The 27,742-nt window shown below is 37.6% G+C and overlaps 1 protein-coding gene across 2 annotated transcripts; it reads left to right on the top strand.

The window, feature by feature from the left end:
- Positions 1-3,951: 3,951 nt before the first annotated feature.
- On the top strand, positions 3,952-25,891 carry LAMTOR3 (late endosomal/lysosomal adaptor, MAPK and MTOR activator 3). Of its 2 annotated transcripts, XM_023734716.1 has the most exons (8): positions 3,952-4,192; positions 4,530-4,575; positions 5,206-5,327; positions 7,359-7,393; positions 15,489-15,547; positions 17,289-17,422; positions 19,683-19,746; positions 24,498-25,891. In XM_023734716.1, exons 3-8 carry the CDS (start codon positions 5,325-5,327, stop codon positions 24,569-24,571), a joined length of 369 nt encoding a protein of 122 aa, XP_023590484.1. In that variant the 5' UTR covers positions 3,952-4,192; positions 4,530-4,575; positions 5,206-5,324; the 3' UTR covers positions 24,572-25,891. The 2 variants fall into 2 exon arrangements, with proteins under 2 accessions (XP_023590484.1, XP_004380240.1); XM_004380183.2 differs by lacking the exon at positions 5,206-5,327 and having other exon boundaries at positions 3,998-4,192.
- The last annotated feature ends 1,851 nt before the right edge of the window (positions 25,892-27,742 follow it).

The raw sequence follows: 27,742 nt of genomic DNA, 5'->3' as shown, positions 1-27,742 counted from the left end.
TCCAATTAAGAGAATTTCTTTTGCATCTGAAAGTGTTCCTAAGTGTTCAAAACCAAAATACTACTTTTGGTTTGTTTATTTTATATATATTGTTCTTAATGACAGCTATGTGTAGTTTTAAAGGTTGGTTGGTTTTAAAGAGAAAAGTGGAACTGGGGTTCTAGTTCATAGTTACATTGCTTTTTAACATATAATAAATTCCTTAGTTTGATCCCATGTACAAAGATAACAGCATTTTTTGAAGCACATTTCAAAGGACATACTTTGTATTGCAAATTAGCTATATGTCTGCTTAGAATTATAACTTGTTTCTTATTCCTCATACTTCCATGTCAGTTATTTTCCATCTGTATGTCCTGTTATGGTATTATTACAGATATGCCCCCATTTAGAATGGATATGTTAAAATACAGTCTTAAAGCAGATAAACCAAAACCAAACCCGTTACTGACTTCTTTATTCCAAACAATATTTCATACTGAAAATGAAGAAGAACCCAACATATGTAGAATTATGATATAGTTGACTTATGAGTTACTTCTCAGTATTTGTGAGTTTTATTATTTTGAAAGTTGCTATTGCAAAAATACTAAGGATTTTTAAAATTTGGAGCCCTGGTGGTGCAGTAAGCACTTGGCTGCTAACCAAAAGGCCGGAAGTTCGAATCCACCAGCCGCTCCTTGGAAGCCCTGTGGGACAGTTCTACTGTGTCCTTTAGGGTCACTATGAGTCAGAATCGACTTGATGGCAACAGGTTTGGTTTTAGTTTTGGTAGCAGTAGTAGTATTTTACATAATTTGAAGAGCTTCTTGTTATTCAAATAAAACATTTAACTTTTTCTCTCCTGAGCGATGATTGGCATATCTAGAAAATTTAAGGGATAAAATTTGGAAGAGGAGAACCGGAATCTGGCGTCATGATGCCTAGAAACCAACCACTACAGTCTTTTCTTTAGACCTTGTGTACTTTCCCACTGCCTTTGATCCCCATCTCCTACATTGTGTTCATCACCATGTCTACTTAATCCCATATAATACAGGCTATGGAAAGTTAATAAATTCCGTCACATTTCTCGTCAAATATAAGGGAAAATATCATTGTATTTCATCAGATCTAATAAGCAATCAATTTTAAGATACATCTTGATTTCAGAGATGTTAACATGTTAGGGGGAAATCCATCTAAGAATCAATGAAATACAGTGTCATACTTTTATTTCTAACTTTATTGGTGATGTAAGAGCCTTTGTTTCTGCTTCTCTTAAACTTCTCTTACCTGTTATATACAACAAAGATCTCAACTTTTTAAATTCTGGTTTCTTAATATATGCAATGCGTTTATTAACTGTATATATAAATACCAGTATGCTGTGAAGGGAGCCCTGGGGGCACAGTGGTTAAAGTGCTTGGCTGCAAAAGGTCAGCAGTTCAGACCCACCTGCCGCTCCGGAGAAAGATGTGGCAGTCTGCTTCTGTAAAGATTTACAGCCTTGGAAACCCTATGGGCAGTTCTACTCTGCCCTATAGGGTTAGCGATAGGTTTGTGTTTAATATCAATCATTATTGGTAGTATATAGCATCATTCAAGAGAATGTGATGGGCAAGAAGGTAGTATTTGAGGTAGATGTTCTAGGGAAACAAGATTTAAGTAGCTAAGGTAGAGAAATAAGCTTTCCAGATGAAATAAACCTCCAGAACCAGTGTGGGAAAGTACAAATCATGTTGATGGAAGGATGAGGTAATCAATTTGGCTAGAGTAGAAGATTCACATTAGATGTATTTAGAAGTAAAACAGAATATGTTAGTGCCAGATTAAAGACTGTCAACTTTGTCTGCGATGGTACATCACTAAAGACTTTTTGAGCAGGCAGTAATAATCAGTGTTTTAGGAAGGTTTACCTGGCAATTATTAAGTGGCTATTGATATAGTCTTGCTGAGTAGAAATATGGTCTGAATCAATAATAGCAAAAGTATAGATGCAAAAGTCATTGTTAGGGAAGAAAAGACATAAGAAAAGAGAGCAGCCAAACATAATTCCTGACTTGTAGAATCATGGTTCTAATACAGACATAAAAAATCAGCAGAGACAGGTTTATTAGACACAAAGTTTTTTAGAGCTTTTGAGTTAGAGCTGACAGTAAGGTATGTATGTAGAAATATCCAACATCCAGCAAGCAGCTGAGAATGTGAATCTAGAACTCAGAGGAAAGATGCAGACTTAGGACTCACATTCTCAGAACATGGGAAAGAGAACATTGCAGAGGAACCTAAGATAAGCTTAGGAAATGCCATCATCTGAAGAGTTAGAGACTGGAGTGGGTGGGGACCTGAAACAAATAATGCAGTGTCCCAGAAGCTTAGAAATCAAAGATTTTAAATAACGAAAAGGAAGTGATCTATAATGATGTCAACTGCTATGGAACTCTCAAATTCACTTGTAATGCTTAGTAGGTGCTCAAACAGGTTTTTTGGATGGTAAGTCAGGTGCGACAAGGGAAAGAAGAGTCAACAAGACCCTGAAAAGTAACTAGGTTTATTATGCTCACAGTTCCTAGAGACAGGGAGGCACAACAGGCCATGTTGCAGGGCCACGTGGGGTTGCACCCAGAGACTAACAACAAATTGTAGGAAAGGGCTTCTGTGTGGCAAGCAGGGCAGGGTTAGCTAGATTTTTCCGGCTTCCTGGGGAACAGGCATTCTTGAATAATTCTGCTAGCTCAGGGGGCTTAGAGGGCTGTCCTGAGTTGTTAGGAACCTGGCCCTGGGGCAGTTAGGATGGGTGCACAGTGGCCCAGGAATGTGAGAACCTGAAAAAGGGAGTGGCCGGAGAGTGGACTTCATCAGCTGCTCAAGAAGGGGAATGGTGGACTAGCCTTCAGCCAGGGCCTCAAAACGGTCTAGACAGCATTTTTAAAAAATTATATTACAGTAGCTCATTTGTGACATCTGGGAACTCTATGATTTCCTCCTGTCACGGATAGCTGCAGGAATTCCTTTTGCACTCCTGCTTTCAGGGGCTGGAAATGAAGATCAGTCCTAAACAAGTTTCCATAAATCTGTTTTCCAAGATACACTACCCGGTTTTGAATAAATGAAAACAAAGGTAATCTGCAACTAAAGCCATGAACTTCAGTTTTCCTAGGAGGCGCTAAGGCGGTGTTCTCAACTTGGGTGCGATTTTGCCCCCCAGGGGATTTTTGGTTGTTACAAGAGTGTGAGTGAGTGGGGGGTGAGGATATGGGAGGGGGTTAGACTGGCATCTAGTGAGCATAGGCACACGACAGCCCCCTACAACAAAGATGTATCTAGCCCAAAATACCAAGAGTGCAGGGACTGAGAAACCCTGGGCTAAGGTGATCAGAGAGGGTTTCCCCCTTTACCATACTTTGTAATCCTACCACCTACTGTTAACTTTTTGTTAAATGTGCAAACAAGCAAGGCACCAAGCAAAAAATATTACAGGCAATGTTTAGAAGGCAATCCCACATGTCAAGAACCAATGAGAAAAGGTAGTGCAATATGTGCGTACCTTAAAAGAAGCCGACGCTTGGGGTGCTCACGCGGCTCCCAGATCGCTCCGGAAAGCCCACGGCTCTTCGATTCAATCTAGACAAGACCTTGAGCAAAGAGTATGTAGGGTGGCACCCATGGGAAAGCCCAAAGAGACTAGGAAATGGGGATCAGAAATCTGTAGACCTGGAATTTCTAATCCCGTGCAATCAATCTCATACCTACAGTTCAGCTCGTTAACGCCCTCCCTTCCAATATACTCATTTGCAAGAAGAGCTTTTTAAGGTAAACGACCCTAAAAAACATAAAATTTATGTACGTTCTCCGCACAAAAACATCTTCTTGCACAAACCATGCATACATTTTCTGGCGGCTTTCGGGCCCAGCAATTTTTTAAGAATCGCCTCTCCAACAGTCCAAATCCTTCAGGTCCGAGGTGAGTGAGCCGGCGCGGGACCGTGCGGGGGCGGGGCGAGGCGGCGCGAGCGGCAGCGCGCTCAGTTTCCGCCGACCCACCCCGGAAATCCTGTGTCACCGGGCGTCGGAGGCGTAAGAAGTGCTTCCTGGAGAGCAAAGGAGGTCACACATCATGTGACGGCCGTTTGCAGAGGACCCTGTCTCTGAGGTTGTCCCTGAAGTGACAGCAGAGAGAACCCGGGCATTCCCGGGAGCAGAAACCCAGGTAACTGGCGCCACTTTGCCCGGCATATGGGCTTGTGCCCGGGGATATCGAGGGAGGGTTGTTGGAGGGAGAATCAGAAGAGAAGGAGAGGGCACCGCTTGTCCTAGCCTTTGGGCCCAGACCTGGGGTGCGGGGGAGGGGTGGAGTGGGCTGAGGTAAGGCATTCCGGCTACCCGTCGAGGTCTCCGGGAACTCCTACTCCTTCGGCCTCCCTGGCCCAGTCCTAGAGCCGCGGAGTCGGCCCTGGTCCCTACGAGGGCTGAACCCGCTCTTTTGGCCGGGGGTGGAGAGGGCGAGGAAGTTTCGAGGGGATAGTCATCAGGGGTTTCTCTTTCAGGCGTGGAGATTGATCCTGCGGGAGAAGGGGGTTCATCATGGCGGATGTGAGTTTCCACTTCCACACATGAAACAGGAGAGGGTGGGGAGTTTGGCTACTGGGCGGGGAGAGGTAGAACTCCCCATGTAGAGATTTTTGTTTTAGGTCCCCTCTCCCAATTTTTTCCTCTAGGCTCTGGAGTGAGAGACTGATATGAATGATTTGTGGGGTTCTGAGTTTCTGCCTAGAATGGGGTTTGAGGAGAGACTCTTACTAAGATGATTGAGGGTGAGAAAATTGTATTGTCATACCCTAATCCTGTGAGCATAAGAGAAGCTCTATGTATTTACTGTTTGAACTTCTAAATGACGGTGTGCAGTCTTTCCAGTCACCTTGTGGTCAGTAGGACATGTGCACTGAATGCTTTATTTTCCAGTAAGCAGTGATGCTGTCTCACTTGGGATTACTGTAAAAATTTGAAGTTCCTCTTTAGCACAGCAGTAAAACCCAAATTCTAAGTTTATGAACTCAATTGTACTAGTTACTGGAAAGTGCAGAGAATTACTAATACTAATGTTTATATTTTACATCCTGTTGTTATCTTGCTGAATATTCTTCCAAACATTGAATATATACTAATTTACCTTATTTTTATAACAGTATTTAGAAGGTAGGTATTATTATTCCTGTCTTATAGATGGAGATGCAGAGGCACAAAAAGATCAAGTAACTTGACCAAGGTTACACAGTGGTGAAGTCAAGAGACCAGCGCAGACAGTCTGGCTCCAAAGTCTATACTCTTATCCACCACACTAAATGGTCATTCAACATCGGTCAACGTTAATACAAATCCAGTTTTTCTTTTTGGGTTGCAGGATTATATTCTTCAAAGATTTAGGAACTTTTTATGCCTTTACCACCTGCTTTTTTTTTTTTTTTTTTTAGTGCTATCCATTATAGTTTTGAGACCTTAATTATTCTTCGGGCATAATCAAATTACTAAATATTGAGCATCTGCCTTGCAGAAGTTGCTATGATAAGGGCTATGGGTAAAATAAAGATGATTAAGGCATAATTCTGTAAGGGTTTTTACGATTAATAGAGAAGGTAAGTGATCATAGATATGTATACATAATAGTGTGAAAATTAAATGGAGGAAAGGATTACAGATGGGTTTTGTCTATCAGAAAAGACTATTTGGAGTATTTGATGGTTGAGATTTAGCTCTAAAGGATGAGTAGCATTTTTTTTTTTTTTGAAAGGTTAAGAGGAAAGTATTTCTAGTAGAATGAATAGCATAAACAAAGTCAGAGAGGTAAGAAGGGACAGGTGTGTGTGGAGAAACTGTGAGTAGACCAGCTTGGCTGAAGCTGAGGATATATATGAGGAAGCAGAACTGTTAAGATTAGATCTGCACCATATTGTAGAGAGCCTCAAATGTCTAAAGAATTTGTATATAATCCAGTAGACACTGAGGAGCCATTCAGACCTTGGCTGCACAGGAAATTATCCAGGGAATACCTCCAACCCAGACATCAACATTTTCAAAGCTTTCCAAGTGATTTCTATAGCAAGGTTGAGAACCACTTCAATAAAGGGTTAGAGAAGGAGAATATGATTGGCACAGTGTAGGAAAGGTTAGAAAGAAATGGGAGACCAGGATACCAGTTGGGAGACTAATGCAAGTCATAAATAGTAAAAAAAAAAAAACAAACCAGTGTCTGTGGGAAAATAGAGGAAAAGATCAATTTAAAAACATTTTATTTGACACGTGATTTAAAAGTGACACATGTGAGTTAGGGTTAAATGGTACTCTAGGTTTCAAACCTAAAATCAAGAGATTGGTAGTGCCATTACTGGAGAAAAGAAGAATTGAGGAAATCTGGGGGACACAGGATGAGTTCTGTGTGTGTGTGTGTGTGTGTGTGTTGAGAGCAAGGTAAGCTGGCAGTGATACATTCAGGTTTAGAGAATTGCAGGGGTTAGAGGTTCCAAAGAACAGTTATCTATCTTATGCATCTACATAGATGTCATAATTGAAACCTAGATTGTCAATTTTCCCAGATGAGAGAGTGTAATGAGACAAAATAAAATAATCTTCCATTTCTTTAGTTCTAATTATGTTTTAGTAGTCCCTGGTGGTGCGAACAGTTAATGTGCTCACTGCTAACTGAAAGGTTGGTAGTTCAGCTCCACCCAGAGGCACCTCGGAAGAAAGGCCTGGCAATCTACTTCTGAAAATCAGCCATTGAAACCTTATGGAGCACAGTTCTACTCTAAAACGCATGGGGTTGCCATGGGTCGGAATCAGCCCTAGGGCAACTGGTTTTGTTATTTTGGTTTAATTAATGTTTCATGCTTAAACACTTTATGTGTGTTGTCGCTTATCTTTAATCATGTGAGAATCATTAAAAGTGGTGTTAGAAAATCTTATCTATAAATATGGAAAGATGGTCATCATATATTCTCAAGTGAACACAACAATAGCAACAGGATGTAAAATAGTATGAAACGTATAATCTTAATTTTACAGCTGATGTAATTTTTGTTTCCCATTACCAGGTATGCTAATCACTTTGTATGCATTTTCTCAATAAACCCTAACAACAATCTTATAAAATAGGCTCCATGAGTAGCCTTACTTTACAAATAGTGAAATTTAGGCTTAGAGAAAAGGTTAATTAACTTATTCCAAGTCACACAATTAGTAAATATCAAAATCAGAGAAAATACAAACAACACAGTTATGAATATGATTTAAAGTTCCTGAAATGTGGATAGGATGGTATCCAGAAAACTGGTGGAAGATATATTATTATAATATGGTTTTTTAATATTTTTCTCTTTTAGGACCTAAAGAGATTCCTGTATAAAAAATTACCAAGGTAAAAAATTAATTTACTGAAAAAATTCTGCATAACAGAATGTAGGAAATATTTTGTTTCTATTTATTTTAGATCAATGTCATTATGTATATATAAAGTGCTATTATTTAGTACTTTCCAATACCTGACTGTAACCTTAGATGATACCAATGATGTCCCCTTGAGTTGGCAGATAATATGAGGCCTAAAATAGTCACCTGACTTTTCTGAGGTTAAACAGCTAATGGATGCTGGATGTCTAGAACTCAGATTTCTTGCCACTTTAGAGTTCTTTCAAATATACTATGATAACAGTTTATTGAAGTATACTTTGAAGTAGTTAGTTACTTCAAGGGAAGGAAAAAAGCTAATAACTTGCCTTTACATTTAACACGCTTTTAAGACCTAATTGCTGAGTCTAGGTAACCTGAGAATGCTAGACTTAGATAGCAATTCATACATGAAAAATCACAAGTTTTTTTTTTTTTTTTTTACCTGCACACAATCCATTTGCTGCACTCTTAAGTCAGAAAACTTACTTTTAGATATTTCACTGTTGCAAAGGACTTTGTCACTTTAGTTGAATTCCCCATGTAAAAATGGTGCCTTCACAGCTTTCCTTTATGTCCACATCTATTTACAAATAACTCAGAATGCCTAAGAGTTGAGAGAAATGAGAGAGAGGGATATGACTTGAGACATCCATTCTAACATGTAATAACCTTTGATTTAATGTAGCGGAATATGTGGTGAGATCTTTTATTATTTCATGTCTCCCAAATCTGTTTGACATTTCAAAAGTTTTAGATAATCAGTTCATTCCTGTAGGTAGAAAAACTGGATCTTGCTGGCATTGTTTGGTGTGAGTTGCCTATATTGGCTTGTGCCCTTAACTACTCTAATTACAAAGCACTAGAAATAAATGATATTTTATTTTCTAGTTTTGATTTATCCATGTTTTTTTCTGTATTCATAGAGAAAACTATTGAAATGTTAAATAATTGTTACCATTGATTTTGTGTTAATGCAATATTTGCATCTGTTTTTACTTATACTGGCAAATTACAGAGACAGGCTGCTGATTCTGTTCTTAACAGTGGTTAGCAATGCAGGCAGTTCTAGCTCCACATCGGAGTGCAGGGCCATAAAAATGACTGTGCAAGCTGAAAATATGCAAAGCAGTTTTAGTAATCAGTGGGAAAAATTACAGTTGTTTCATATGACCTTTAAAAGTTATTTTTTAAGATATTAAAGTTTATTTTAAATTTTAAAATATTTATTTTAAATTTATTTAAAACTTATTTTTGGTTGTAAAACTAATGTTTATGTAGTATAGTATACTTTAAAACGTTGAGAACATTGAGAATTAAAATGTTTTATTTTTTTGTAAAACCTTATCAAGAGTAGTTTGAATAGTGCCTCCTCCTTGTCATAGGCTTAAGGTAAGGAACAAGCACCTTTTCTATGCTTTGACAAATTGGCATATTCTTTCTTAAGTTGGGAGCCCTGGTGGTGTAGTGGTTAAGAGCTCGACTGCTAACCAAAAGGTCAGCAGTTCGAATCCACCAGCCGCTCCTTGGAAACCCTAGGGGGCAGTTCTGCTGTGTCCTGTAGGGTTGCTATGAGTCAGAATTGACTTGACGGCAGTGGGTTTTTTTATGTTTGGATCAGCTTCCAACATTTTCTCCTTTGTCCCTTTAATGTTGTGAAACGCCTTGGAGATTTTCCTTAAAGTGAAATTTTTTGCTGACGTCACTTCCCCTCAGCCATCTTCATCCTTTTCATCATAACCACATTCCTTATCTGTGTAAGTTTGCCTTCACTAACTTCCTCTGGCTGCAAATCTAGAGTTTAATGGCGACAGTGCCAGCATTCCCTCAGTCAGCCATTTCTTCTGTAAGTCAATTTATTGCCATTCATATTTCACATCCAGCATTATCACTTTTCATTTCTGTCCTGCATTTTCATCTTTGTTAGCCAGTTCCCTCTTTCAATTATCCATTTTTGTAAAATATCACATAGTTTTTCATTGAGAGACAAGGAGGCAAAAGAGCTATATGCTTTGCTGCACACAAATATTTATAACATCTTTATCAAAAATTGAGAACAACCAAGATGTCTTTCAATAGGTGAATGGATAGGCAAACTGGTACATCCATACATTGGAGTATTATTTAGTAATAAAAAGAAATGAACTATCGAACCACAAAAAGCCATGGAGGAACTTTAAATGCATACTGCTTAGTGAAAGAAGCCAGTCTAAAAAAAATACAAACTGTACGATTACAATTCCAACTATATGGCATCCTGGAGAACACAAAATTCTAAAGACAATGAAGAGGTCATTGGTTCCCAGGGATTCTTGCGGGGCGGGGAGGGGATTAATAGATGAAGCACAGGGCATTTTTAGGCCAGTAAAACTATTCTGTATGTAATAGTGGTTACCTGACGTGCATTTGCCAAAACCTACAAGACAGTACAACACCAAGAGTGAGCCCTAATGTGAATTTGGACTTTAGATAATAATAATGTCTGGATGTTGGTTCATCAGTTGTAACAAATGTACCACAGGAATGAAAGATGTTAATAGGAGAGACAGTATCCAGGTGAAGGGGATAAATGAGAATTCACATTTTTCTGTAAAGCTAAAACTGCTCTTAAAAACAGTCTGGGGGGAGGGGAGCCCTAAGCAGAAAAGAAAAAGAAAAATCTACATGTTTTGCTGTATCTGCATGAACTGTTATTTGCATAGTTATTAATGTAGTGATTTGTGCACTGAAGACTTTAAAATCCAGGTTTCTACGTTATGCAGGTACTCAGTTAATACACCGTGCTAACTGAAATTTGCATCGTGTTGTTGGTGGAGTGATATTATTTAATTAAACTATGGTGACTAAATGAAGAAGGTAGAAGATCATTAAAAAGACAGGAAAGAAAAAAAAGACCAAACTGAATGTCAGAAGAGACTCTGAAACTTGGACTTGAACGTAGAGTAGCTAAAGCAAATGGAAGAAATGATGAAGTTGAAAGAGCTGATCAGATTTCAGAGGGCAGCTCGAGAAGACAAAGTAAAGTATTATAATAAAATATGCAAAGACCTGGAGTTAGAAAACCAAAAGGGAAGAACACACTCGACGTTTCTCAAGAACTGAAGAGAAAATTAAAGCCTTGAGTTGCAGTATTGAAAGATTCTATGGGCAAAATATTGATGGATGCAAGAAGCATCCAAACAAGATGGAAAGAATACAGAGTCACTATACCAAAGAATTGGTTGACGTTTAACCATTTCAGGAGGTGTAACATATGATCCAGAGCTGATGACACTGAAGGAAGAAGTCCAAACTGCACTGAAGGGAATGGTGAAAAACAGGGCTCCAGGAATTGGCGGAATACCAATTGAGATGTTTCCACAGACGGGTGCAACACTGGAAGTGCTTACTTGTCTATGCCAAGAAATTTGGAAGACAGCTATCTGGCCAACTGACTGGAAGAGATCCGTATTTAGCCTATTCCAAAGAAAGGTGATCCAGCAGAATGTGGAAATTATCAAACAATATCAATATTACATGCAAGTAAAATTTTGCTGAAGATTGTTAAAAAACGGTTGCAGCAGTACAAAGACAGTGAACTGCCAGAAATTCAAGCTGGGTTCGGAAGAGGATGTGAAACCAGGGACATCATTGCTGATGTCAGATGGATCTTGGCTGGAAGCAGATAATACCAGAAAGATGTTTACCTGTATTTTATTGACTACACAAAGGTATTCGACTGTGTGGATCATAACAAATTATGGATAACATTGCAAAGAATGAGAATTCCAGAACACTTAATTATGCTCATGAAGAATATGTACATAGACCAAGAGACAGTCGTTCATGCATGGTTTAAAATCAGGAAAGGTGTACGTCGGGGTTGTATCCTTTCACCATACTTAGTCAATCTGTATGGTGAGCCAATAATCCGAGAAGCTGGACTATATGAATAAGAACGCAGCATCACAATTGGAGGAAGACTCATTAACAACCTGTAATATGCCAATGACACAACCTTGCTTGCTGAAAGCGAAGAGGACTTGAAGTTATTTACTGATGAAAATCGAAGATTACAGCCTTCAGTATGGATTACACCTCAACATAAAACAATCTTCACAACTGGACCAATAAGAACATCATGACAAATGGAGAAAAGATTGAAGTTGTCAAGAATTTAATTTCATTTGGCTCCACAATCAGTGCCCATGGAAGCATTAGTCAGGAAATCAAATACTGTGTTGCATTAGGCAAGTCTGCTGCAAAAGACCTCTTTAAAGTGTTACAAAGTGAGGCTGTCATTTTGAGGACTAAGGTGCACCTGATCCAAGCCGTGGTATTTTCAGTCACCTCCTGTGCATGCAAAAGCTGGACAATGAATAGGGAAGACCTGAGAAGAATTGATGCCTTTGAGTTATTGGTGAAGAGTATTGAATATACCATGGACTGCCAGAAGAATGAACAAATCTGTCTTGGAAGAAGTACGGCCAGAATGCTCCTTAGAAACAAGAGTGGCAAGACTATGACTCATGTACTTTGGGAATGTTATCAGGAGGAACCAGTCTCTTGAGAAGGACATCATGCTTGGTAGAGGGTTGGCAAAAAAGAAGACCCTCAACAAGATAGATTGACACAGTGGCTTCAGCAGTGGACTCAAAGGATCATGAGTATGGCACAGGACCAGGCAGTATTTGATTTTGTTGTACATAGGCTATGAGTCGAAACCAAGTTCAGGGCGCTGTCTCTAGGGACAGGCTTTCTATCTCTTGGTTCTGATGACAGTTTTTGTGTCTTTTCAGCTTCTGTTCCTCGGTTTATTGACATTCTTCACATGACTTGTGTTTTCTCCTCCACTTGTGCTTTCTTCTCTGTGCTTGTTAGGTGCTGTCCCAATTTTTGACTCGTAGCAACCCCATGTGACAGACTAAAACCACCCCATAGGGCTTTCTTGGCTGTAATCTTTATGGAAACAGATCAGCAGGTCTTTCACTCACGGAGCTGCTGGGTGAGTTAGAACCACCACCATTTGGTTAGCAGCCAAGCACTTAACCATTGGTTCACCAGAGCTCCTGGTCTCTGTGCCTGAACTGATCTTTTTATATCTCAAAAGTGATTGGCTTAAGACACACCCTACACTGATGTGGTCTCATTACATAAGAGAAAGTCCTATTCCAAAATGGGGTTACATCCACAAGTATAGGGATTAGGATTTACAATATATGTTTTTGATGGGCACAATTCAGTCAATAACATGCTGTGTTTATTACCTGTTCAAAAAATAAACAAAAAGCAGATAAAAAGAATACTACAAACATGTTTAAAAAGTGTGCACTACCATGCTAGTAGCTTCTTTTTTCATATTTCATTGGTAATTTCTAAATACCTACTAACGGTACCAAAAGAGGAGGTAGAAATAAAAGGACTTTATTTTTAATAGATTTCAAATTCGTGGACATGAAACTCCAACAAAGTAGAAAAATTTCTTACACATTTGAAGTGCCCACTTAAGGAAATCAGGTCACAATTTTAAAAGGCCTTTCCAGTTCTACATGTAATACGCAAAAGTAACATGAATAGATTTTACTAGTAAATAAAAACTGTGATGAGTTAATAAATTTACTACCCTTTTAGAAAGAATAAACTTTATAAAATAATCTGTAGAAATCTAAACCTTAAACTTGCTAAAGCAACCGTTTTTATTCTAAAACACAAGTGTTTCATTAGCAACCAAAGGCATCATGTTTGGCTTTAGTCATTCAATGATAAAATATTTTAAAACACAAAAAGTTGTAAGTTTTAAATCCTGAGATTTGGGTCTAAACCAGATTTTGAAGTACAGATTCCAAGAACGATATTTAACAGAGAATTAAAACATAAAAATCATACACTCCTTTAATAAGTAACTGGCTGTCTTGATTGTTGAGAGGCATCATGACACAACAGTTAAAGTATGGACCCTGAAGCCAGGCTACCTGCGTCCAAATCTCTTAATTTTACATCCATCTGACAGCAAATTGAAATGTACATTGTACTACTTGTAAGTAATCCCAGTATTATTTCTGTATGCTCTTAGCTGTTGGGATGCAACAAGCCTACTTTCAAGAAATGATTATGAAGTTGAATCAAACTGCCCTTAGTCATCGTTAAAATAACGGATAATACTAATCTCTCTTTGCATTATGGAAAGATTTTCATTGTTTTTGCAAATGTCCTTCATTGTGTTTATCTCTTGGATGAGCACCACTATCTGATTTTTTCCACTGGTTGAAAGATGAAAGTTGTCAGAATTCAAAGAAACAAGTACTTTTCAACTTTTTTTTTTTTTTTGATCAACATTAGAGCTACTCAATATATAATAAATACATTTTGTGGGGAAGATAAAGTTATTTTGTTTGTAACATTTTTCCTCTCAAATTTTAATAACACCTCTAACTTTAAAGTTTTTGATAATGTGACTTTAATTTCAGTATTTTAACATTAGGTTAATGTGACTATTACTCACTTATAAATTAAAGCATTCAGTTTAACACAATGATGAATGGATAATTCTGTTAGTAGCAACATTGAACATATTTCTGAGTTGCTGTTTACAAATATTACGAGATAGTTATGGGGCTGTAGGTTTTGTGTAAATGTTGAAAGTTTGGGAATATTTCCTCATAATTTTTAACACTGTGCTCTAGAGTATATGTAGATATAGATATATATACATACTTTTTTTTATTGTACTTCAGATGATGGTTTATACAACAAACTAGCTTCTCATTAAACAGTAAACATACTGTTTTATGACATTGGTTAACAACCCCCTGACATGTCAACACTCTCCCTTCTCAACCTTGGGTTCCCTATTACCAGCTTTCCTGTCCTCTCCTGCCTTCTAGTCCTTGCCCCTGGGTTGGTACCCCTTTAGTCTTGTTGTGTTTTATGGGCCTGTCTGATCTTTGGCTGAAGGGTGAACGTCAGGACTGACTTCATTACTGAGCTAAAAGGGTGTCCGGGGAACATATAGAGTATATATTTCTGAACTGCTAATTTCCCAGGGATTTTCACTGATATTTTAGTACTTAATTTACAGTAATAAATTATGTCATTGTCCTTGTATACAGATTATGACACCACTGATGGTAATTAATGATAATTACTACTTTTGAAAGTTAACTGGATATAAGCCTGTGCTTTACAGGCATTATTTTATTTCAATTTTACAGTAACCAAATAAGATAACTACACAGTTATCTCCATTTTCACACTGTTAAACTGAAGCTTCGAGAGGTTTTGTAACTGGCCCAAGGTAGCATAAATTGTAAATGGTGGACCAGAACCCAGGTCTTCCTAACTTTAAAGCTATGTATGCACTTGGCCATTCTGTTTATTCCTTATGTAGGCATGGCTGAAAGGATTGCTGTTTGGCCTTCATTCTTTTTTTCCCTGTTCGTTTGGCCTAGAGTGATCTTTCCTCAAACCCTCTTCTCTTACTCAGTGCCATAACATCTCAGCTGAGGTGTCACTTTCACAGGGAAACTTTCTCTAACCTACCTGCCTACACCAGCCGCCTCTTTTATAGAATCTCATATCCCCTTAGACCTTTTAACAGCACTTTCCACAGTTGCACTTTTTGTATTTGTGTTATGAGATTATTTGGTTGATGTCTACTCACCTTTTAGCTTTGTACAGGCAGCAGCTGTCTATTTTTGCTTTTCATAGTATTAGAAGTGTTAAGTGCCATCAATCTGGGCACTCGATAGTGGAATGAATGAGAAAAAAAAATGGCTCTCTTTTTGTCATTGTAATCACTGCTGGTGACCTTCCATACTTTTTTATACCATGGAATATTAATGCATTAAGTTTAGTGAAGAATTAGCTATATTTTAGGTCTTCATTAATAAACTGTACATACATCTTGATTAAACATTCATTCAGTTTCTGAAAGAGTTTTGGCGGACACATAGAGTTTTGGCAGACACATTGAGTTCCCGTGTTTTTTTTTTTTTCCCCAGAAACATAATGAAAATTACCATTACTACTTTGAGGCGCATATTATGAGAAAATCAAATGTTTTATAATTTTTTTTTTTTCCTTTCTAGTGTTGAAGGACTCCATGCTATTGTTGTGTCCGATAGAGATGGAGTACCTGTTATTAAAGGTAAAACTAAGCACTTAATTACAAATGTCATGTTTGCTTTTGACTGAAAATGTGTGTAATTCTATCTGAGTAGTGAAGAAGGAAGCATATAAAACCCATTTCAATAAGTTCAGCACACATAGCCTTAATGTTTGCTTTTGTATGTTGAGGACTGGATTGGAACCTGTAATTTATTACATGTCAAGTGTCGTGTTAACATACAGAGTTTAAGCATGGATTTATCACAGGTACAGTTTCCTATTAATGACGTTTGTGGTATAATACAAAACATTAATAAATCTGATAAGACTGCATGTATACCACTAGATATATGTACACACAGACACACCTCCTCATTTATATTTTTTAACAATTGCTAGTAGTTTCAGGATAAACATCTATATGTTTGAATCATCATATATTGATTTATTTAATCTTTCTTGATTTTCGGCTTTCTTACCAGAAATACTATTCTCTTTTTAAGTTTTCACATTTAACATTAATTTTAATCAGAGTCTAACAAGAATTATTGGCCAAATTTCCAGCATTTTTTAAGTATACACAATGTCACTGAACTAGTCAGTGTGAATTCAGTCCATTTTTACTAATTATTTCTATGATATGACACAATCAAAATGGATGTTCATAGTTTTAAGGCAGTTATATGACACACTGTAATAGCTTTACCAAAGATTAAATAATATTCTGCACCCTTTGTTTACAATTTATTTTCCACCTGGCTATCACATGAGTTGGATAATTTTAGACTTTAAAATTGAAAGGAACTTTAGAGGTTGCCTAACTTAGTTCTTTCATTTTATAAATGAAGATGTTCAAGTGCAAAGAATCTTCATTGCCATTCCAAAGTTGTACATGAGTCAGTGCTGAGATAGTATTAAAGCTCATCATCTCCTAGTGTCATGTGGTCCAATGTGCTTTCTAACCCACCATAAAACATATGAGTGATTGTGGATAAGTCGCTTGACTTTTCTTGGTTCTGTAATGAGAGCTTGAGCAAAATAATCTCGAAGAGATTTTCTAGCTCTAACATTTTTTCTAACAAGCCCTAGTGGTGCATGGTTAAGCCCTCGGCTGCTAACCAAAAGGTCAGCTGTTTGAACCTACCAACTGCTCTGTGGGAGAAAGATGTGGCAGTCTGCTTTTGTAAAGATTACAGCCTTGGAAACCCTATGGGGCAGTTCTGTTCTGTGTTATAGGGTCGCTATGGGTCAGAATCAACTCGATGGCCGTGGGTTTTGTTTTGGTTTTTTAACATTCTTTCTTAGGATCTCTGTGTTAAAACCCTGAATGAGAGAAACTTAAAGCAGATAGTCAGCCACAGGATTTTTTCGTATCTATGAAAAATACTGCTGTGGGTTTCATGAGAGCAGAGATCTCTGTAGCTTTTTTCATAATTTTATTCTAGCTTGGCTTTCAGTTAACCAGAATATTCAGTTTATTAAATGTACTGATTAATCTGTGCTTAAAGTAAATGTCAAGAACATTTAAACATTTAGTATTAATTATTTTTAAAACAAATTGTGAGAGTCAGCATTTCTTCCCTTAATTATAGTTACTGAACTTCTGACTGAGCAATTTTTCCCACCTAAATTGAGGAGACCTAATTAATGACATTTTAAGTATTGTGACACAAAACCTTTGTGCTCAATTTTTCATGGGTTTATGGAGGGGAAAAAAAAAAGGCTATGAATCTTCTACCTACCGTATCCTCTGCTTAATTTTTATTTAAATCATTTTCCAGTGGCCAATGATAATGCTCCAGAGCATGCTTTGAGACCTGGTTTCTTATCTACCTTTGCCCTTGCAACGGACCAAGGCAGCAAACTTGGACTCTCAAAAAACAAAAGTATTATCTGTTACTATAACACTTACCAGGTAAGTTAATAAATACTGAATTGTTTGCTGATTTTAACCATCTTTGTTTTACCTTCTGTATAAAATGGCTTGTGTTATTATGCTAAATTTCAATTTTGGAGGAGGTGGAGTTTTAATTCTTAGCCTTCAAACCAGTTAAGTTAAACTGTAGTAATTTTCTTCAGAATTTACAGCTGGAGATAATTAACATGGAAAAGTATTTTAAAAGATTTAATAATAAAGTATATCTTATCCTAAGAAGGATAAGTCAGGTCACTTTTACCTCCAGTAGATGGTGCCCTTAGCTAAACAGCTATGATTTCTCAAATGACATACTTCTTTGTTTTTGTGGCAGATAAAACTTTTCCATTGAAAGTCAAATGACAAGTCCTTTAAATTTGCTGTTGCTGCTTATTCCTTCATTTGGTTTGAAATGTACATATGTTAAATGAGGATATTATTTTTAGGGAAGAAATTGTTACATATCTGTTGATCTCCAGCTGCATTTTCTTCTTTAGAGTAAATTAATCCCTTCTGCTTTAGAGCAGTGTTTCCTAGAGTATAATTCATGTCCTACTGATGATATACAAGTAATAATTTTTTATTTTAAAACTTACGTATTTTAAAGTGTATTAGCAAAAAAAATAACCAATACATCTGACTTTTAATTTCCCAGATACTACTTAAGTTGAAGCTGAATTTTTTGAAAAAGTAGTTGATTTGTAGTTAATTTTAAAATATATGTATACTATTAGCACAGTGGTACAAATGTGGCAGAAAAAAATGACAAAGATACAACCTCTTGAATGACTAGAAAATACTGCTTTTAGCAATTTAATTATCCAAATATTTATTGAGCCCCTACTATGTAATTGACACTCTGCTGGGCTTTAGAGATAAAAAGATGAAGAAAACTAGGCTTACCTTAGAAAGCTTTCAGGCTTCCATGGTGTTAATGTCTCTGACAGTGTGGTGAAATGAGTTCCTTTATGTGGCCTTTTGACTTGGTTCTTCGAAAAAACAGCTTGAGAGATTTTTTTTCCCTTTGTGCTAGTTTTCTGTCCCAGAGGGTTTCTTTCGTTTGTCCAGGTTGATTAACATTTCCTGGGTAAACTGTAAACAACCTGTGGTTTGGTACTTTTTGTCTGGCCCTGGGCTGCAGCTTGCCCTGTGATTGGTCTGTTTTACACACCTTGCAGGGATTGGTCAGTATACTTAAGCAAATGAAGTGTCTGTGCCCTCCTGAGAGGGGATTGCTCAGTTCATGGCCCTGGTGGGAGGGCCGTGCTTTGAAATTGACCAACAGTTTGCTTATATATGCTGCCAGCCCCACAGAGGTTGGCAGATAGAAGAAGAAAGAAGAAAGACTGAGAGACAAGAAAAGAGGCAAGATGCACAGAGAAGAGTTGAGAAGCCGAAAAGAGCTATAGCATGGGTCAGTGGCTGTAACACTGAAGACACCGAGAGGCCGAGAAGGGGCCCTGCAGCAAAGTTGGTGATGGTAGAAACTTGCTGTTAGAAATGCAGCTAAGAGGGTTGATCAGAACTGCTATGCTGGCTTATGAGCAGGGTCAGTTAGCAGTGGAGAGGCAGAAGGCAGGGGGGCTGAAGGCAGAGAGGCCTGTCCTTGGGGCTGATAGGAGGCCTGCATGGCTGAGAGGTGGCACACACAGCAAGAAAGAAGGACCCGTTTGATTGCATGACCAAGAGGAGCTGAGAGCTGCCCTGCACTGAAGAAGGGAGGTATATGCTCTCCACTTTGGAGGAACCTTCCACACTTTGCCTACGTGCTTCCTGATCCTAATTGTGATCTTGATACTGGGTTGTAGCCTGTTGATCCTGATCCTGAGTCGTACCCTGTTACTTCCTTAATAAACCACTGAACTGTAAATATGGCTCTGAGTTCTGTGTGGCCATTGCAATGCATTATTGAACCCAGCAGAGAAGTAGAGAGTGCTGTGAGGAGGACAGCTGGTGTCAGAATTGGTAAAAAGGTTGGGGAATGGAGGTGTGTCCGACCTCCACCTCATGGAAATCAGCTTTAAGCTGATCTTAATTCTCATTATCCTTACTAAAGTTAGGTTTTGATGCTACTAGACTACTCCCATTTCACAAAGAGATAATTAGTTTTCTGTTTTTTGGAAATACTTTCCTCTTTTCCATGCTTCATGTTAGGCTAATATCTTACACATCAACCTTTTTAAAACTTTAAAGATTAAGATATTTTAGTTATACAAGTTTTTTAAAACACAATATATAACAGATTTTATTTCCTTTTTAGGTGGTTCAGTTTAATCGTTTACCTTTAGTGGTGAGTTTCATAGCCAGCAGCAATGCCAATACAGGTATGTTTTAATTACCTTAAATACAACTTTTAATTCTTTATATTACCATATCTGAGCAGTCTAACAGGAATAGTAGATTCAGAGTTAGAAAACAAAAATTCACGACAAGCTCCACTGTCTTTTTTCCTTGTTTTCAAGGAAAGTGAATTAACTTCGAGTCCTAGTTTGGCTATCTATCTGTTGGAGCTAATATATGCTTTCTGCATGTTATGAGGTTATTTTCTATTCAATGGTGACTGTAAGGGAAGGTGATTTATTTTTAATAGAAAAGAAAATTAGATGCTGTCTCATCTTTGGCCAGTGAAAACCTTATAAATAGCAGCGGAACATTGTCTGATATAGTGCTGGAAGATGAGCCCCTTAGGTTAGAAGGCACTGAAAATACGACTGAGGAAGAGCTACCTTCTCAAAGTAGAGTCAACCTTAATGGTGTGGGTGGAGTACAGCTTTCAGGACCTTCATTGCTGATATGGCACAACTCAGAATGAGAAGAAACAGCTGTAAACATCCATTAATAATCAGAACGTGGGATGCAAGAAGTGTGAATCTAGGAAAATTGGAAGTTGTCAAAAATGAAACACAAAAAGATACCGGTATTCTAGGCATTAGTGAGCTGAACTGGGCTGGTCCTGTCCATTTTCAGTCAGACAGTCGTATGGTCTGTTATGCCAAAAATGACGAATAGTGTTGCGTTCATTGTTAAAAAGAACATTTCAAGATCTGTCTTGAAGTACAGTGCTGTCAGTGATAGGATAATATCCATATGCCTACAAGGAAGACCAGTTAATACTACTGTTACTCACATTTACGCACCAAACAAACATGAAGAAATTGAAGATTTTTATGAACTTCTGCAGTCTGAAATTGATAAATGCACTCAAGATACATTGATAATTACTAGTGATTGGAATGCGAAAGTTGGTAACAAAGGATCATATGGAAAATATGGCCTTAGTGATAGAAATGATGCCAGAGGTCACATGTTAGAATTTTGCAAGACTAACAACTTCATTGCAAGTACCCTTTTTCAGTGTAAACGTTGACTATGCATGTGGGCCTCGCTGGATGGAATACACAAGAATCAAATCAACTGTATCTGTGGAAAGAGTCGATGGAGAAGCTCAATATAATTAGTCAGGACAAGGCCAGGGGCCAACTATGGAACAGACCATCAGTAGCTCATATGCAAGTTCAAGTTGAAGCTGAAGAAAATTAGAGCAAGTCCATGAGAGCAAAAATATGACCTTGAGTATATCCCACTTGAATTTAAAGACCATTTCAGGAATAGAGTTGACACACTGAACACTATCAACCAAGACCAGACGAGTTGTGGGATAACATCAAATACATCATACATGAAGAAAGCAAAAGGTCATTGAAAAGACGGGAAATAAAGAAAAGACCAAAATGGATGTTAGAAGAGACTCTGAACTTGCTCGTGAATGGAGTAGCTAAAGCAAAAGGAAGAAGTTAAGTAAAAGAGCTGAACAGAAGATTTCAAAGGGCAGCTCAAGAAGACTAAGGAAAGTATTAATGACACGTGCAGAAACCTGGAGTTAGAAAACCAAAGGAAAGAACATTGTCAGCATTTCTCAAGCTGAAAGAACTGAAGAGAAAATACAAGTCTTGAGTTGTAGTATTGAAGGATTTTGTGGGCATAATATTGAATGATGCAGGAAGCATCGAAAGAAGATGGAAGGAATATATTGAACCACTGTACCAAAAGGAATTATTTGATGTTCAATCATTTCAGGAGGTAGCATATGATCAAGAACCGATGGTTATTGAAGGAAGAAACCCAGTCTGCACTGAAGGCAGTGATGAAAAACAAGGCTCCAGGAATTGGTGGAATACCAATTGAGCTGTTTCAACAAATGAGTGCAGCACTGGAGGTGCTCACTCATCTATGCCAAGAAATTGGGAAGACAGCTACTTGGCCAACAGACTGGAAGAGATCCATATTTGTGGCCATTCCAAAAGTGATCCAGCAGAATGTAAAAATTATCAAACAACATCATTAATATCACATGCGAGTAAAATTTTGCGAGGGGATACTGCATGAATTAAAATCAGGAAAAGTGTGCTTCAGGGTTGTGTCTTTTCACCATACTTAGTCTATATGCTGAGCAATCTGAGAAGCTGGACTACATGAGGAAGAACGTGGCTGCAGGTTTGGAGGAAGACTCATCAACAGCCTGTGATATGCAGATGACACAACCTTGCTTGCTGAAAGAGAAGAGGACTTGGAGCATTAATTGATGAAAATCAAAGACTACAGCCTTCAGTGGAGAGTACACCTCAATGTCAAGAAAACAAAAATCCTCACAACTGGACCAGTAAGCAACATCATGATAAATGGAGAAAAGACTGAAGTTGTCAAGGATTTCATTTTACTTGGATCTGCAATCAACACCCATGGAAACAGTAGTCAAGAAAACAAATGCTGTATTTCACTGGGCAAATCTGCTGCAAAAGACCTTTTTAAAGTGTTAAAAAGCAAAGACGTCACTTTGATGACTAAGGTGCTCCTGACCTAAGCCATGGTATTTTCAGTCTCCCTCATATGCATGTGAAAGCTGGACAATGACTAAGGAAGACCAGAGAAGAATTGATGGCTTTGAATTATGTTGGCAAAGAATATTGAATATACCATGAGGTGCTAGTAGAACAAACAAATCTGTCTTGGAAGAAGTACAGCCAGAATGCTCCTTAGAAGCAAGCATGGTGAGACTTCATCTCATGTACTTTGGACTTTTTATCAGGAGGGACCAATCCCTGGAGAAGGACATCATGCTTGGTAAAGTAGAGGGCCAGCGATAAAAGGAAGACTTTCAACGAGATGGATTGACACAGTGGCTGCAGCAATAAGCTCAAACATAGCAACAATTGTGAGGATTGCCCAGGACCGGGCAGTGTTTTGTTCTGTTTTACATAGGGTCGCTGTGAGTCAGAAATGACAGCACCTCACAACAGCAACAACAATCTTCAACTCTTGAGTGCTACATCTGGCTCACGTTAACCACAGTTTGAGAAAACAATTATTAAAGGTGAGTTCAATTCCTTGGACAGTATGTCCCTGGGTTATGAACATCTGACTTAAGGACAAATTTTTCATCACAGTCACCTTCACTTGCTGCACGTGCAGCTTTTAAATTATTGAAAACACTTCGAGCCTTTTCTTGCACTAAAGTAAGGCTAGATAAGAACTGTATGCACCTGTTCTGACTTAACAACTTTGACTTAAAGACACAGTAAGGAACGGAGCCTGTTTGTAACCGGGGAACTTCAGATAGACCAATCTTTTAAATTAGAATTTTTAAATCTTGAAAGACAGCAGACAAGATGAATTGATTGAGAATTTAGTTTTAAAGAGTGTGTGTAGGAGGAACACCTCACAACTCTTTTGTTTTTTTAGTTTGCTTTTGATTTTCTTTTTATAATATTTTACTGTGGTTTTGGTGATCGCACCCTTCTTAAGGGCTGAAGAATTTGAGAACAAACACTAGGAAACTTTATATAGAGGATAGTAAAATCCCATTATGTATCATACCCAACACTGGATATTTATGTGTAACATTGTGACAGTATTCAGCTGAGTTGTAATTGTTTACTCCTTGTTGGTTTAAGTGGAATTTATTTTAAGCTCTGTCTCCTAAGATTTGACTGCTGTTTAGAATTGTTATACACTTTTTTTTTTCCATTCCAAGCAGTTTGAACAAATTCTAATCCTAGCTAGATCACTGAAGCCTGTCCTCCAGTTCCTCATCTTTAAAATGAGGAGTTTAGATTTGATGACCTGTTAGTTCTCTTCCATTTCTAAACTTTTTGAATATCTAAAACACTATATGTGAAAACACTTTGTAAATTACATAGGATAGTGGTAGCGTTAATATTGTGTAAGTGTATTAAAATCCAGTTGTGATAAATCACCAAACTCCAACATACTAGGTCATCAGTTGTTAGAAATTGTGTTTATACATAGAGTGATATTTTAGTGCTGTATTTAGAGCCTGGCCCTGAGAATCCCAGGCACTTTTAATATTTTCCTGTGAGACAGAGGAAGAATCTTCATTTGTTTGAACGTGAAGCAAGGCACTAAGATGTATAGCCTTTCACTCTGGTAAAGAGAAGCTGGATCTTCTAATTTCAAAAATAATTTGTCTTCCAGATTTATCATTGAAATTCTTTTTAAAAATTTGAGTGTGTGTTTTATGCTCCTACCATTCAGCTTTAAAATTATTTTTTTCATTTAAAATATCTATCTATGCCTTGTCTTTGTTGAATTTATAAATTTCTGATTATTTTTGTGCTCAAAATCAAAGCAGCCTACCTGTCTAGCTTTTGATAGTCCCTTAAAATTTGCTCAGGAAAAAAAAAGTATACCTTCTTGAGTAAAAGTCATGTGTATTATTTCTGAATCAATACACATTTTAAAACAGTAAGGTAGAAATCAAGGTTTTTCCTTTCAAAATTCTTTAACAAAATTATAGTGAGTATAGTTCATTCTGTATCTTCTAATGCACAAGTATTTTTCATCTGTCTTCTTTAATAATGATAAAAACAAATTTCATAATATGACTTTCTTGATTACGTTTTTAGAATTACAGTGTTTTGTTTTAGGTATGGGGAATGAACTATGTCTCATATACTTTTTAGTAACTATAAATTTTGAACAAGAAGGGATTTAATTTGAAGAGTTTTTCAGGAACATTTTTCTAACTTTTCTCATTTTCTTAATCTCTTTGTTTTAGGACTAATTGTCAGCCTAGAAAAGGAACTTGCTCCATTATTTGAAGAATTAAGACAAGTTGTGGAAGTTTCTTAATCTGACTGTGGTCTCGATGTGTATCTTCATTATACCAGACACAGTATCAATTTAGCAATCTCTAGACCACAGTAGTACTTGTATCTGTATACTCAAGAAAGGGCCTGCTTTTCCATCTTATACTAAAGAAAGAGCCTGTAGATATAATTTCTGGACAGATTGATTGGTAAAGTTCCTTGTTTATGGTCTTTTCTTTATTTAGTGAGATCTGGGAATACCACAAAAATGGTTCAGTCTATCACAGCTCCCATGGAGTTAATTCAGTCACCAGGTATGGATGAGGTTCTCTTCAGTGGATCAGAATCCAAATGGTACATTGATCTACTTGAACCATTAAGTGCTCCCTATTGTAAAATATACCTAGGCCTGCAAAATGAAGCAGACCCTTTTTATTGTGAATAATATTGAGGACATATTTTTCTTCATATTATGTTTTATTTCTTTGCATTGAATGTGAGGAAAATAAAATGGCTTAGCAAAAAGTAATAAAATCAGTACAATCACTAACTTTCCTATATATTATTTTACAGTATAGATGACTATTACTAATTGATTTGATTCTTCTCAGAGGGTGCTGTTCTTTACCTAAAATTCAAATTATAGCTAATGATTTCCCTCCACTCTACTGTCTATAACCAATCAATCAGTGTTACAATGTTCTTTATAAAATTTAGATATGATTCATTATCAAGCTGTTTCCAATATTGGTATGTATGTAAACGTGATAATACAGCCTTTTTTCATACATGAGTATAAATAAAATAGTATTTTTAAAAGTATAGTTTGAGCACTACATAGGTCTTTTTTTTCCCCAGACTTCTTTCTTTGAAAAGTTTACAGAACATAATTAATTCACTTTTTCAGCCACATGAGTAAGTAATAAGTGTTCCATGTAGATATTAGTTTGGAGACTGTTTCACCTAGCGTAAATTGTCAGTTAGAAAATAAACTCATCCATGAGCATAATATTCAGGAATGCAATCCATTATTTGAGGTTGTAGGTGCTTTGACAATCAGAGCTTGTCACTGGTAGTTGAGAACACATTTATTAAGCACTTACTGTGTGCTGTGTACTACAGCCACCACATTGCACATTTCTAAGGGGGCACTATTCACATCCTGTCTGTGCTCTGGGAGCTGCCTTTCACATGAAATCTATGTGAATGGTATCCTTGTATCCCTGGAGTTGTGCATTGAGGCAGTTGGCGAGGCACTGTACTTTTTTCCTTTTTTTTTTTGAGATATAAAACATAATAAATGGTGGTATCTTCCTTTAAAGAGCCTACAGTTCAGTAAAGGAAACAGATACAAAAAGTGCTGTGATAAAGCTATGCACAGATTGTGACAGAACACAGAGTAAAAAACAAAAAAACCCGTTGCTGTCAAGTTGCTATGAGAATACAGAACAGAGGAACTTAAATTGGGCAAGAACAGCCTTTACAAAGGAATTGAGGCAAGGGACAATGTTTTACCTGTAGGGAGTTATAAATAGTTAATTGTTGCAACCTAATAGTGAAGCATTAGACATTCCTATTAAAATCTAAAATTTCCATTATCAGGATTATTAATATCCTGGAAATTTTTGCCAGTGCAAAAAAGCATGAAACAAGAGGAAGGTCTTTTAGAAATAAAGTGGCGAAATTTTTATATATATGTAACAATAGTTGTATACCTTGAAATCCCAGGAAAATGAAGACTTACCTTCACATGATGAATATTGCTATTATTAAAATTTCTGTTTTGGGAAAGGGTATAGTAAATTACAGTTCTCTTGGAGAAATAAGCAGGTGATAATGCTAAGGGATTTTTGAAAAGGTAATATAAAACTGAGGAGCCCTGGCACAACAGATAAGCAGTCAACTGCTGACCAAAAGCTTGGTGATTCAAACCCATCCAGCGGCTCCATGGGAGAAAGACCTAGCAATGTGCCTCCGTAGAGATTACAGTCAAGAAAACTCTATGGGGCAGTTCTTCTCTGTCACGGGCTTGCTCTGAGTCAAAATCAACTGAATGGCAGATTAACTAGTTAAAAAAGCAATACAAAACTAGATTAAATGCACAAGTAGGCAGATCATTGGAGCAGACTAGCCTAGAAACAGACTTCAGTACATACATATGAGGACTTAAAATGTTATAAAGATCATAAGTCAATGAGGAGAGGATCATTGAATAAGTACAACAGGCATTTTTATACCCTGCTGATGAAACTGAAAATGGTTACACCCTTTAGGGCAATTTGGAGCCCTGGTGGCACAGTGGTTAAGAGCTTGGCTGCTAACCAAAAGACCGGCAGTTCAAATCCACCAGACGTTCCTTGGAAACCATATAGGGCAGTCCTACTCTGTTCTATAGGGTCTCTATTGATCAGAATTGACAGCAACAGGTCGGTTTAGGGCAATTTGGCAATCTTGATCAAACTTTCTCTTTTTTTCATGATTATAGGGTTTATTAGGGAAGTAACAGGTTACAATTCAGGTTCAGGAACCATCAGGATACTTTTCTTCCATCAGGACACCCTCTTCCCAGCAGTGCTTGCAGGCACACCTCTCCTTGCCCATCCACCTCTGCCCAGAGGCACTCAGCTTTCTGGCTCCATGGGCCAGGAAGCCCACCGAGGTCTCCTGCCACCGCTTCTCTGCCACTGCGTCTCATCTTCATGGTTACAGCTGGCTCTCTCTTTCCTGGGTCCAGAAGATTCTTAACGCACGCATCCTAGGTCCAAAGAACAAGCTCTCTGCTCCTGGCTATTCTTCCTTGGTGGTGGTGGGATCCTCTCTTTCCTGCTTTTGAAGTTGCTCATCTCAAGCCCAGGGGAATGGCAAAACTGACTAATCCCTTTAGTGGGCCACAATTACCCTTTCACACAGTCCCACCCAATCCTTTGAGTGGGAGTTACAAGACCATGCTAAAAAGGCCACACAAAAGTGATCCATTGTATGGCATGCCCCCAACAAATCAAGTCCTCCAGCATACCTAAACCTTAAAATTTAGGTTGGTAGGACATAACCATTTGAGTCTCATTGATTCATTAGAGTTTTCGAAACCTTATCCCAGATTCTAACTTGCATATGCTACAAGTGGAAAACCTGGTAGCATAGTGGTCAAGAGTTAGGCTGCTAACCAGAAGGTCGGTAGTTAGAATCTACCAGGCACTCTTGAAAACGCTATGGA

The sequence above is a fragment of the Trichechus manatus genome, unplaced genomic scaffold (genome assembly GCF_000243295.1).
Source record: "Trichechus manatus latirostris isolate Lorelei unplaced genomic scaffold, TriManLat1.0 scaffold00071, whole genome shotgun sequence".
NCBI classification, from domain to species: Eukaryota; Metazoa; Chordata; class Mammalia; order Sirenia; family Trichechidae; genus Trichechus; species Trichechus manatus.
The sequence above is the reverse complement of the archived record's forward strand: the minus strand, read 5'-3'. Positions and strand labels throughout refer to the sequence as shown.